Genomic DNA, 14573 nt, shown 5'->3' with positions numbered 1-14573 from the left:
GTTCAGGCAGTTGCTAGTGTATGCAAATTTTTGTTAGCTAACTGGTCTTGGGGGGCCGCGGTGGCTCAGTGGTAGAGCGTTCACCTCTGGTGCTAGGGGTCTCGGGTTCAAACCCTGCTCCCGCCAAGTGAACTTTGTGGTGGACAAACACCGTGTGCGTGGGTTTTCTCGGGGTTCTCCCGCTTCCTCCCACTTTCTTTATTCCATCATTTCATTCATTACTCATCATCACCGTCTCCTTTAGCCTAGCCGGCATAACCGTGGGACGTAAAACTCAAAAATTTCATTTCTAACTGGTCTTGGGCGTTTGTGGGTTAATGAGGAGATGACACTAAAATTCTACACCTTATACAGAACGGATTTTTTTATACAAGCTAAAAAATATAAATTTTCAGTTCGAAAATTTAGGAAAAAAAGGTTCCAATATTTTAATAATGGATTTTATCATCAAGTGCTTACTCCAGATATTTCGATTTTTAATGTATTTCACTGTGAGTTTTTGACTTTCGCGTCTTTGCAACACAGGAGTTAATGAAGATTTAACACGGGCTCAGAACTGTTATCAGGCCTTGAATTCAGTGTACTTGGCGGGCTCCCCATTATATCTTGACTCCAAGGGAATCACTCCACCGGCTCCTGTTCGATTTTTAATGCGTTATCACTGTGTACCTCACCTCTTGCCCTTCGTGGAGTATCTTCGTCGTGGTTTTCGCCCTCAATCATTTTCTGTTCGTGGCTATTTCCTTAAAGTCATGAGTCCAAGTGAAGAACTCTTGGCTCTAACTAAATAGGGAACAAAACCAAGTTATTTTGGGGCTGGACAACTGAAACAAAGGAATACTCCATAATAGCAAAAACAGTATAGTCTAAAAACTAGTGAGCCTTTTTCGCACAAGATGGCATTAATGTTCCCAATCTCAGAGGATAAGTCTCAGTGGGTCAGGCCAACCAAGTTGGCGGACCACCAATGGGCAACTAGCGATAACTAGCCAAAAATTTGCGGCCCCGCAGCAACGATCCGCGGTGGCGCCTCTTCCGTTTTGAAAATTACACCACCAGCAGCAAAGACGCAACGAAACGGCAGTGAACCACAAAATTACTCACCCAAAATGTGTTAAATCGCCTATAAGCGTAATTTCCTTACATTAAGGTAACCGTAAAAGACAATTAAAAAAAAATTCTTTAGTGCGTGCTGTCACTTGTTCGATCTACAGCCAAATATTTCAACATTTTTTTCATAACAAACATAACAATTTACATCTTGTATAAAAATCGTGTACGTGAGCTACATTGTTAAGCGCTTACCGTACGCGCCTTTGATGTGAAAGCTCATGTTGTTCGGCTTCCATGTTAATCAGTATGTCCACGTCTCATATAGCCGTGCTGTTAAACAAAATGCTAAATTCAAAAATTCAATCAACATCGTGTTCGTGTATATCCTCGGAGTACTACAGTCTCCTTCCACATTTTCGTTACACTAAATCTTCTATCATCGTTTCCTTTAGCCTAACAAATATATTTGTGGGACGCTACACTGTGGTATTCCATTTCATTTAATACTTGCGTACAATTTTTAACTGTAGCTGTTCTTAGGAAACAACGTTCACTTCTGATGTTTCAGAGTTTTATGTTCAATCTCCGATCATATAATCTTGTTTTTTCACAATAGAGCAATCTTCCAAACAGCATCATTCACATTTCCATATCATGTCCCTGAGGTGGGAAATTGAAAGAAATTTTCTGAAAAAAAAAAAACATCCAATTTTAAGCTGCTCTGGACCACCCTGTGTCAACGCACAAATATCAAAATAAACTGAAAAATACTAAAGGGAGTACTAAAAGTGTGTACAAAATTTCAAGCTCCTATCTTGAATAGTAAGGGCGGGAAAAAATATTTACCAATGAGCCGCACAATGCCCCAGATTACTCCAGAAGATCCGGATGTAATATAAAAATTTCCTGAGACATCCCTAATTATCCTAGGATCATGGTTCATACATCATTGTCTTTAGAATAGAACGGAATTTCAAACAGTGCCATTCATATGTCTTTATCATGTATCTGAGGTGCGAAAATCGCGATAAAAGGGGTTTTGATTTAAATATATCCCTTCTTTTTACTTTTCTGACCCCTGGATCACCCCAGTTCCAATGTTAAAACAACAACTGCGTTCTGTAACATTCATCAATTTTCATTCGTTCACTTGCAGAGAATTTCATTCAAAAATCCCATATAATTTTTGTTTTCTCAACTCAAACACAAGATTAAATTTTTTACTATCTGCTATAGAAAACAACAAAATGAACTCTTCCCGCTGATACATATAATCCTTTCAAAACGGTGGTAAAATGAAAGAATTCCATAAAAATCTTCCTAAGTTCAAGATGTAAGTGATTGAAACACATTTTTTTCTTTTTTCTTCCGATTACACAAACAATTCATTCTCAGTGCACAGAAAAAGGAATTTCATCCATTAAAAAAAATAATTGTAGAAAGCTGGGTATATGATAAGAATGAAATGAATTTCAAGAAACACGATACATTAAAAATTATATATGATACACGATGATACATTTCGCATTCATTAAATCGAAAATAGAATACACTGCCCTGCAAGCAAAAATATTGCCACGAAATACAAATGATATGATCAAATCACAAGGTACTTAGTTTTCAAGGAAACAATAAAATCCAAGTGGGTAGATGTATCCCATACGATTTTGACTCCGGGTCAGAAGGCAATGCGAGCAGACACCTGTTTCTTTGCTGTTTAGTCTGAGGGAGGAGCCATTTCTGGACAAGATGTTGAAATGTGCTGAGGAGTCCTGTACGAAGCTCCAAGGCGCCGTCATCGTTGGTTTGTATCCCATGAACCGGTTCCAAAACAGCCGAAACCAGCACTGCAACAGAAGAAGGTCTCCTGTGTTTGGTGGACTGCTCGCGGCACAGTGCATTGGGAACTGCTACCAGCTGGTCAGAGCATCAATGCAATCAGACTGTATGCTGTCAGCAGTTGAGTCGTTTTCAAGAAAAACTCAAAACTCTGAAGCCAGCACTTCTGAATCGCAAAGGCTCCTCCTGTTACAGGACAACGCTAAGCCCCATGTGGCTAGGATGACCCGGGACATCATCCTACGCCTTGGATGGGAACCACTTGCATCCGCCACATTCCCCGGACATTGCACCGTCCAATTATCACCTGTTCACCTTAGAGGACGCTAGTTCAAATCCCTAGTAGAGGTGCAAAATGAACTTGACACCTCCGCTTCACGGCCCACCAAGTTCTACCGCGATGGAATCCATGGCCTTCCAGAACGTTGGCAGAAGGTCGTCGCTGCTGATGAAGACTAGTTTTTATCTTCCAGGTACGTCTTAGTTGTAATATCGATGTTCGAAGGCGGTGGGTGAAAAAGCGAGAGAACTTTCTTGGTTACCTTTATATATCTTTACCTGTACTGTTCGTCTCTCTATATACATAAATATATAAACAATACTGTCCACATCCCTCGAGGTAAATTCACGTTCCTCTTTACATAAACTCTGTTCTCATGACAATGGCGTACACATGGTACAGTTAACATGTTATTTTTATCTTAAATTCGGATGATCACCAAACGGATATGCACGATTTTACAATCTCTGTCCTAATTCCATGTCGTCCTTTCTCTCGCAACAAGTTCCAGATTGCCTTGAGCCACACAGGCAAGGGCGCTCATCAGGGGGGCGGGGGCAAGACGGGGCGCTCGTTCCCCCCTTAGAGGAAATTATACTTTGGAAGATCGAAAATCCAATAGAATTTTTTAGAATAGGTACAGCAAAATTTGCAACTATATTTGAAATGTCTCTTAAACTGACCCCTCCCTCTGGAAACCACAACATGGGCGCCCTTGCACACAGGTGGTGTTATATGTTACCTGTCGGGAATATGTTACACAGTTCCGTTGAATCACAGTTCGATAAGAGTTTTACCATCAACAGTCGCTTCCTTTTATATGACAATTTAAAATAAGCCGCTGTCTGCCATCTATGATACTAACCATTTATATATGTGCATGGTCCACATATTTTATTTATTCATTTTATATGTTACAATTAAAAACGAAAAGAAAAAAGCAATCTCTTAGTATAATAGGACCATACATTTTTCGTCCATCTAGTATGTCGAATCTTTCTAAAACATTAATTCAATCACAAAGGGCTACTATGTACCATTCTTCATATATTGTAAGAATCTACACAGGAGATAATTACGAGGTGTCACTATAATTCAAACAAAGTCGCTTGTTAAGTTTCATTCTAACATCTCTATAGATGATAATTAAGCCCTATCAATCAATGTCGATGGTTGTCTAGGCATTGAAATGTAGAGATTCTGTACAAATATGGGCGAAAATTATATACTTCTAAAACACACTGCGTGGATTGTTATCAGAGTAAGTACGAGAGTTTTTTTTAAAATCGATTTAGTATTCCAAGAACAGATTCTATCGCTCTCTTAACCCTATTCAAAAGGAAAGTGGCGGAAATCAACCTTCTTTAGTTTTAATTATGATGGTCCTATAATAAAATTGAATAGCAATAATCAGTTTCCTGTATTCAATCAAACGTTTCAGAAACATTCCATCTCCAATTTAGTTGCGCTAATAAAACCTGAAGTGCTATAAATATATTGTTATTTTGAGATTCAAAATTAATACAGCAAATATCACTTCATTCAAACAAAATTCCTTCACGTGCTATACAGTGGCAGTGCTACTTGTATTTTTAAACATTTTTACTCTTTTCAGATATAATTCATCTTTGTTATTTTTGTTAGTACTATCGTAATTCTTTACGGACACGTCGAAGTTGCCATATAAAGGCACATACAATGAAATAAAATTGTTAAGTGATTGACTGATTTCTACTATTAACTGATTGGTGGTTTATATTAACATTATTAACTGATTGTCTGGTTTATATTATTAACTGACTGATTTTGTTTACATTATTAACTGATTGATGGTTTATATTTACATTATTAACTGATTGACTGGTTTATATTATTAACTGACTGATTTTGTTTACATTATTAACTGATTGACTGGTTTATATTATTAACTGACTGATTTTGTTTACATTATTAACTGATTGATGGTTTTTATTTATATTATTAACTGATTGCTTGACTTTTACTAATTTTATTAACTGATTGCCTGATTTTTATTTATATTAACTGATTGTATGATTTTTATTTATATTATTAATTGTTTTTCTGATTTTTATTTATATTATTGATTGCCTGATTTTTATTTATATTATTTATTCCCTAATTTATAATTATATTATTAACTGATTAATTATGTACTTTTGTCAGCACTGGGGCCATATAGAAAAATACCTACAGTGTAACATGGGAGCCGAATCTAGTGCGTAATAATCTCTTTCATCGAGGAATCGAACCCAGGAACGTCTTGCAGCAAAGGCATCCACATTAGTCACTAGACCAGCGAAGAGGGATGCAAAAGTATTAGATGTGGATCGACGATATCAACTATATATGGTATACACATGAACCTAATTCTATGAGAATTCGTATGACTTAGCTGATTATATACATGCCGCTTCGTTTCCGAGATACAGGGTGTTCAAATGTCGAGTTCCTCCAATGGCTTACTATGGGAAAGTGAATGGAAATGTTCAATATTACAGGAATAATACAATCAAGTGGAATTATATCTGTGCAAACACATTTACACTAACATGGAGAATGAAACTAATCAACATTTGAGGTTATTGTGTTGTCAGCGTTGCCAACCTTGGAAAAAGTGTTAGGTTTTCAAATAGTACTTGGCGTCCACACGAAGTAGGCAACATTGTTACTCAATAACACTACTTCGTGGTTTTTAACATTTAATTACTTTATCGCTTCATACGTAAGTTATTCTCATGTGCACTCATTTGTAACGACACAATAACACTTTCATGCAAGCGTTTTGATCTATGAACCGTTGTTTTCTATTGTGGGCTGTTAATTGACTTCACACTTGGACGCCTTATCTTTCGAAAACGAAGCGGGATTTGCCCCATGTTTAGGAACGTTTTGATGTCATCAACCATATGCTAACGTGTGGACGTCTAGTGCTATTTGAAAACATAACACTTTATACTTTAGGTTGGCAACGCTGACAACCCAATAACCTTGAATGTTGATTAGTTTCATTCTCCATGTTAGTGTAAATGTATTTGCACAGATATAATTCCACTTGATTGTATTATCCCTGTAATATTGAACATTTCCATTCACTTTCCCATAGTAAACCATTGGAAGAACTCGACATTCGAACACCTTGTATATCTCGGAAACAAAGCGGCATCGGATCCATGTTTATAGGAACATTTTTACTTATTTGGATGACCGCAACCACCTCGTCACATTTGGACATGCATTAATGTTACATACTATATATATACACCCTGATACCCTGTGCATATATTATAGAATACGTACCTGCAGTCGGCTGCGTCATTATTGGCTGTCCTGCAAGAAGGTACCCTTGTTGATCGCCCGGAGTAGGATATGGTGGTTGGCCTGGTTCTACTTGAGGCGGATACCCATCTTGTTGAACAGGTTTATATTCTGGCTGAATATGTGGACGATAACTGGGTCGATGTGATGCAGAACAGGGTTGAGGTGGTGGGTAACTGTCATCTGAAAAAAAAATCATTAGGTTTTAACTGTATCATAAAATTATAAACTAGCATTTCTCAATTCCACTTCCTGGTACAGCCACCAGTCAACTACCGTAACACAAACTCTGTCAATAAATTCCGAAGACACTAAATCAGTATAACACAGTTTTCGGAAGTATGCAGAAAAAGAATCCTATCCTGTCTGCGTCAAAGAAAATTGTATCAAAATTGTTCCAAGGTTATAACAGAAGAACACATTTAAAACGCACTCTTGCGATATTGATGATATACAAATTTCTGAATTACAACAAGGTCAATTTAAACTAAATGATTCAAAAAGAAAATCTCATGACTGCTGTAATGGATTATTTATTGTGGAAATACTCATGTAATTGAAAATTCTTTTTGTTTTATTTTATTTTTAGTTCATTTATAGGCGAACTAAATCACTTTCCATATGGTTACCTTCTGCAATGAGGCTGTTCTCTAAACTATAATCAATTTCATTGCTTACCGATGACCGTTCAGGGTTTTTGCCTTGCACAAGCAACCTTACCCCTCTTAAAAAGTTTCATCAACCTTAAGATGTTATGTTGCTGCGGTATTTGTTTACCAAATTTTGTCTGAAAATGTCTGAAAAACGGTCACTGATGACGTTCTACGGTATTAGAGTACACATTCTCCGTTCCCGGTGCTGCAATTTTGTGTATCAAAGCCGCTAAAGGGCTAATTCGGAAATTATGAGTTCTTCAGTGTTGCTAAATGAAGCTTTAAGAGTTTGCCTTTCATGTTACACTGGTATATCCATAATAAATTCGTTACAGCAGTCACGGGTAACTTGTTTTTATATCAATAATTTTGAATTGCCCTATAGATACACATATACAAAAAACAGTCTTCCATTTTGTACGTTTTGCCTGAAGAACTAATAAAATGAAAAGTGTAAAACAAGGGAGAATAAAAGGTAATGAGATCTATGAACAGTGTTAACATCAAGAACAAAAAATAAAACACTAAACTAAAAAGAACTTACAAAGAGTGAAAAAAGTGGCCTGACTGAACCGGGATCTCCGACATACCGTGCCGATGTGTCGATCACTACGCCACCCAGTCCACTCCCCAGAAAAGCCAAACACTCTCTCACTCCTGCAATCGGTGCTCTCCACTCAGAGCCGGAGATCCCGGGTTCGAGTCCCCGTCCAGTCAAGCGACTTTTTTCACTCTTTGTAAGTTGTTTAATTCGCACCTACAGAGAATTGTAGTGTGTAAAATAAATCGGTTGTTTCCTCTTTTCACTAATATATATGAAATCACAACCGTTAAAGGTGTTCTCAATATATGGACACTGAATTGTCCAAGTATAGCAGCTTACGCTGTGGTACAAGCCATGTGGTCTGAGTAGAGAACACCGACCTCGAGAGTAAGAGAGTCAGTGGCTGACCTGGGAAGCGGACTGGGTGGCGTAGTGGCTAACGCATCGGCACGGTATGCCGGAGATCCCGGATTTGAGTCCCCGTCCAGTCAATCGACTTTTTTCACTCTTTGTAAGTTGTTTAATTCCCACCTACAGAGGATTGTGGTGTGTAAAATAAATCGGTTGTTTCCTTTCATTAATATATAAGTAAAAGGAAGTTCAAATAATTAAAAAAATAATTGTAATGGTGCACTTTTAGCTATAAAAAGTGGGACTGCCTTAACGAGACTAAGTCCCGAAATTGAACTTAGATCCTAACTTTTCTCGGATTTCCTTACTAGGGAAATCTATTTTCTCTCTATTCTGTTACAGAGCAATGTGCATATTGTCTGATAGAAACATACCATAAGCATCCATTAACCGAGTAGCAACATATAATAATGGTAAGAAAAGGTTCGTCAAATTCAAAACTAAAATATACTAGATTCAACTTCGGTGTTCTATATGGAACACTTAAATACGTAACAGAGTTGCACTTACCACCGTGAGATGGAGGATAGTTTTGTTGATTTGGCAGTGGCTTCGACATTTTCCACAGTTTCCTAAGCAAAAAAGAGCTGCTCTATCTCTGAAATGAAGCAGAAGGTATGCGTTAAATGAAATTTTAATGCAAATTATCTGAACACAGTACATTATACATTATTTGAGTTGAGTTGATTTTAGTTTAGCGTCCCTTTCAGCAGCGAGGCTATATGAGACGTGGATCTACTGATTAACGTGGAATCCGAACCGCATGAGCTCCCGCCGGGAATCGAACCCGGATCTCCCACGCCAAAGGCGCGTACGCTAACCGCTTAGCCACGAAGCTCTATACATTATTTGAACACTGAGGGGAAGATTCTAGCATTGTTCCCACTAGGGAGGTGAAAGTTGAAGGAATTGAAGAAAGATCAGCGAAACACACTACGTCCTTTTCGTGGACAGAGAGAAGACGAACAACACACATTATCTTATTATAGGGATACATATGAATCAAGAAACGCTAACGCCGAAAGAATTGTCTACAGCAAGAACCAACTTTTATAAACCTGGGCAACTTACTTAAAAACGAATTTAAATATCATAGAAATTGTCCCTCCCTCCTTTAGTAGCAGAATTTTCCACCTTCACATCAGTTTCACAAATAATATGATGAGATGATACTCATAATATTTAGACCTTGCCCAAGCGTCTCATCGAAATATGCATTGTAGTCCTTAAAGATTCTCAACATTAATACTTAAAGTGGATGATCGTGAGGACAAGAGATGGTCACTTTTCAGTGGACTCACTCGGACTTGCGATCACTTCTTTCAACTGGGCTCGCGCTCACTTCTTTCAACTGGGCACGCGCTCATTCCTTTCAACTAAGCACGCGGTAATTCCTTTCAACTGGGCACGCGCTCATTCCTTTCAACTGGGCATGCGCTCATTCCTTTCAACTGGGCTCGCGCTCATTCCTTTCAACTGGGCACGCGCTCATTCCTTTCAACTGGAGTCGCTTACTTTTCTCAACTGGGCTCGCGCTCACTTTTCTCAACTTAGCACGCACTCACCTGTCTCAACCAGAGTTGTACTCCTTTTCTCAATCAAGCTTACACTCCCTTCCCTCTCTCAACTGCACTTGCACTCAGTCGGGCTCGCGCTCACTTCTCTCAACGGGGCTCGTAGTCACTTTTCTGAACTGGCTCGCGCTCACTTATTTCATTGGGGATCGGGCTCACTCGGGCTCGCGCTTAGTTGCGAGTGCCAAGCTCGCGAGCATCAAGTTCACGAGTTTGGACACCTATGATGAGGGCTAAGATGAGACAAAGTGGAAAAAAGACGGAAAGTAATTCTCAACTAACAGATGTAATATTTACAGTAGAGTTGTCATTTTCTGATTGGTCAAAATAAGGTCACCCCTTCGGTCTGATTAACTCGTTATGTAAACTAACTTTCGACACAAGAATGATAGGTCTATTTTTTATTTTCAAGTTTGCTTTTAAAACATTACGAAAAATATATTGAAATGTATGGAAAGACATGTATTAAACAAAAGTGCTTACAAAATATGTTAAAACGTCGCTTATTTATACTTTTCAGTAGAACTTATTAGATGGTACATACCAAAAGTAAGTACCATTTTGTCTAAAGTCCACATGTTTTGTCATTACAGGAAAGCAATTGTAGCATCGGAGACCTCCATATTTTTCCTAGAAGTAGTGCAGAATTTTACTAGGTGGCGGCAGTTTAGTCACAGTGCCTGAACGAGTTACACGTTTTTCTGATACTGACCGGGAACATGGAATTTTCGACTGAAGAGCAAAGGGTAATTGTAAAATTCCTCACCACAGCTGGACGTTATGCACATGATATTCATCACCAATTGGAGAGCGTGTGTGGTGCTACTGCTCTTGCAGAAAACACTATTGGAAAATGTGTACATAAGTACAAGGCAGGACGAACGAGTGTGAAAGATCAGCAGGAGTCTGGACGTCCGAAAAGAGCATCAACTAACGCTAATATTATTTGTATTGAAAATTTCATCATAGAAGATAGGCGTATCACCCTGCAGGAGATTTGTGATATACTGAGGCTAACAGTGGGAACAGTACAACGAATAATTACATACGAACTGGGCCTAAAGAAAGATAATTCTCTCTGGGTTCCACGAATCCTTATGACGATTAAAAAGAAGCAAGGATTCGATGAAGTGTTGCAAATTTGACACTCTTCACAAAAGAGGGATGCAATTTCTTGGTAAACGTGTCAATGCATGAATCACAGATTGCAATATTCAATCCAGAAACAAAAAGGCAGTTGACGCAGTGGAAACACATATTCACCATCACCCCCAAAAAATTTCAGCAGGTGGCATTCAATGTAAAAGTACTATAGCTACACTATCTTCTGCAATTCCCAGGGAGTGATACTAGCACACCCTGTTCCGAAAGGTCATACAATTACGGATATTTTGTATACTTTTGGATACGGAAGTTTTGCTAAAATTGACTGAGAAATGACCACAGATGGCAAATAGCAATTTTTATCCTCCACATGGATAATGCACAGCCACACCGTGCTACTGTTGTGACCTCGTTCTTGGCTAACCACACTATTGAACTTCTGCCACATCCACCCTACTCACACGATGTAGCCCCGAGTAACTTCTGGTTGTTCCCAAACCTGACGGATTCTCTTCGTAAGCGCCATTTTGGCAGTATATCATCCCTGAGAAGTGCTATTTTCCAGCATCTGGAACATTCCCCAAAGCTGACTATGCCACATACTACACAAAATAGACGGGGCGATGGCAACTGTGTATTAAGAAGGAGTGTGTGTTGAGCAATAGACACATGTTAGTTCCTTGTATTTCCTTGTTCTTGGAAATTAGAACGGAAAGGCATGTACTTTTAGTGTGCACCTCATATTATTAACAATTCTTTTTGACTGACCAATTCCAAATATTAGGAATTAGGCCTTTTTAAAACATATACATCATTTTGTAACGAAATGCGTTATCTATTGCATAGGAAATTTTTTTTTTAATATATGCAGGGAGCGTCCAGTCTCCCGTTGTCGACTGATTTTAAGTCAATTATTACAGACGATTCTGAAGAATCAAAAAATATGCGCCATATTGCATTTTTTTTAAACGTTAGGTATTTTGGAACTTAATAAGGAAAACTGAAGTGTTTGTTTACCCTACATCAGGGAAGTAGGACCGTATCCAACGGGGGTCTAGGGGGGGCCGGGCCCGCCTAAATTTTTACCGCCCCCTAAAATTTTCACGGTAGGCTTGCAAATGAACTATAATATGGTGATGAACTATAATATGTTTGTATCGGGATAACCCTACATTTTTGGGCTGGCTACCGGCCTGCAGGGAAGAAAATTCACCAATCCGTGAAATTAGTGCAACCAATTTCTCTCAATCTAAAAATTTTAGAACGACAAAACTATCACAAACTCTGGGAACCGGACAAAATTTAGCACTAATTTATGGCGCGAAAGGTTTTGGAGACTGCGAAGATGGTAGGTTTGACCGTAGTGTGAAGTTAGCCCACGCGATTTTGCACTAACTTGTCCACGAGAACAACAATAATTCTGAGACTCGGGCACAAATTAGCACTATTTTCTAATGTAAAAAGTTTTAATGGTTGGACTAAATTCACACGTGGCAATCCGCCTTTTTTGAATCCGTTACTGGCAATCCGTTATTACATGGAAAAGTTTACACTGTTTCTAACTTTATGAAGCATTTATAATATCTGGACATTAATATTTTAAGCTTTAAAAGGGTCTTCAGTGCTTGGTTCGTACTCTGAATCAATGAAGTAGTTTAGAATCCAAGGCGCAGATCGATCCAAATTTTTCAAAAGTACCTTTTTATACACTAGTTTTTAGTTAACATACGTGACGGCCTGACGCATGTCACAAAAGTTCCGAAAAAATGAAATGAAATCTTTGAGTTTTACGTCCCGCGGTTATGCCAGTTAGGCTAAAAGGGACGGTGATGATGAGTAATGAATGAAATGAAGAAAGTGGGAGGAAACGGGAAAACCCCGAGAAAACCCACGCACACGGTGTTTGCCCACCACAAAGTTCACTTGGCGGGGGCTGGGATCGAACCCGGGACCCCAAGCACTAGAGGTGAACGCTCTACCACTGAGCCACCGCGACCCCCACAAAAGTTCCGAATTTCAAGTAGCTATACAAAAATTATTTTGTTTTAATAAATTAAGTAATCTTGTAACAACATGAGATTATGTTTTTGGTTTTTACGTTCCTCCCAAAAATAAGGTATTGTCTTCGTTTTGGGGCATACGATGTCCTTGAATTTGTTTGACATATTTTTTTTTCTGAATATCTCTTCGTGACCTTCTGTGTGGAAATATATATTTCTATCTTTTTACAACCTAATATAAATAAAATAAAGAGTGTTGGTGTGTTTATCTGTCTCTGTGCGGCCTGGGGACCAGACGAATGAACCGAGAGTTAGCAAATTTTGGTAAGAGGCCCCAGATCAAGACAAAGCCCTTTTTTCAAATTTCGAACCAGGGGGGTCTCAGGGGGGGTGTTTTACCGGAACCGGCTTGGGAACCAGATAATTGATCGAGAGTTACCAAAATTTTAGTCACGAATACCTTGGTCCAGGCTCCAGATCAGACTTAAACGTTTTTGTCAAAATTCGAACCAGGGGGTCTCGGGGGGGGGGTTTACCGGGACATGTAAAAGTAGTAGAAAATGACCGATACTAGTGTCGAATTCATAGTTTTCGCGGTCGCTAAAATCAATGGTGGAACTCCAATCGCATTAACATCCAAATTCACGCTATTCGGTTCCGGGCCGAGGGTCACCGGAAGGTGGGGGGTGAGTGGTATACAGAGACACACAAAAGTAATCCAAAATGACCGATATTAGTGTGAAATCCATAGTTTTTGCGGTCGCTGAGATCAATGATGATACTCCCACAGGCGTTGACTTCCAAATACAGCCCCCGTGCGAAGCATGGGTATATTCAACTAGTACAAAATAAAATACTAGTATATTTTATCTTACAATAATTGAACATTTAAAAATTTTGCTGAACTTACTCAGCAATTAGATCTTAAAGATGAAATAGGGCCTATATCTAAAATAACCAAAAGTAGACTTTTATTCCCTTGTGGGTTAAATGCGCCATTTGTTAGTTGAATTCCTTAACTATTGACTAACTGTATTGTAAATTACAAGTAACAACTTAATTGGCTTTTAAAAAGGGAACTTTATCAAACTGTTACAAATTTATGTCAGAAGTTATACTAGTACTTTACGCAAGAAAGTAAATTATTGATTTCTGGGGAAAAATTGCTGGATTAGTTTTATCAGCGAATGAAAGCAAATGACTCCAGTTCCCACTCAGCCACTGACATATTTGAAAACCTAGGAGCCAGTGTCTCCAATAGCTCGCAGCGGCTATGCCACTAGACGTACGTATCAAGCCGAGTTGCCAATCTCAGAAAACAAAATTGTCGACTTTCATTTTTAAAATCACGCTATATTACAAAAGAATAATCGTATATTCGTTATGCACGGGATAATTGTAGAAATAAGTACAATACTACTACTACTAATAATATATAAACTTATCTAGTGATCTTCAGTTTCGAAATAGGAAACAGTTCTCATTTTCTTTTATTCTTATTAATACTACTCTGAACGGCAATGTTTCCACTCTCTCGTAAATTTAATTGAATTTAAAGAATGGATACAGGGTTGCCAGTTGGCAATTCTCAAATTATTATTGATTTACTTTAGCAGGAATGACTGTTAAAAAACTCAGTGAGAGAGAGAGAGAGAGTGAATGAGTGTGTGTTTGTTTTTTGAAGTTATTTAATAACTAACGAACTCTATGGCCTATGGAACCCGGAGGTCCAATGCCGCGTTCACAAAAGCTCTCCACTGACTTTTAACCTTAGCTAAA

The 14573-nt window shown here is 38.5% G+C and overlaps 2 protein-coding genes across 3 annotated transcripts in view; one reads left to right on the top strand and one right to left on the bottom strand.

Moving 5' to 3' along the window:
* The window catches only part of LOC145684352 (phospholipid scramblase 2-like), a 123335-nt gene that overhangs the window by 92113 nt on the left and 16649 nt on the right, over window positions 1-14573 (bottom strand). For both annotated transcript variants that reach the window (XR_014131278.1, XM_081756573.1), the window contains exons 2-3: window positions 8627-8714; window positions 6491-6691 (exon numbers count right to left, since the gene is read on the bottom strand). Coding sequence is in view for 1 of the 2 variants with exons in the window: in XM_081756573.1 (XP_081612699.1) it covers window positions 6491-6691; window positions 8627-8675 (250 nt within the window). In the remaining variant the exon portion in view is untranslated. The remainder of the gene's footprint in view (window positions 1-6490; window positions 6692-8626; window positions 8715-14573) is intronic.
* Window positions 10410-10835, top strand: LOC145683211 (protein GVQW3-like). Its single transcript, XM_081754575.1, has one exon. It carries the CDS (start codon window positions 10410-10412, stop codon window positions 10833-10835), a length of 426 nt encoding a protein of 141 aa, XP_081610701.1.

Source organism: Thermobia domestica, chromosome 4, assembly GCF_964235325.1.
Source record: "Thermobia domestica chromosome 4, izTheDome1.hap1.1, whole genome shotgun sequence".
Classification (NCBI taxonomy): domain Eukaryota; kingdom Metazoa; phylum Arthropoda; class Insecta; order Zygentoma; family Lepismatidae; genus Thermobia; species Thermobia domestica.
This window is presented reverse-complemented; position numbering and strand designations above follow the sequence as displayed.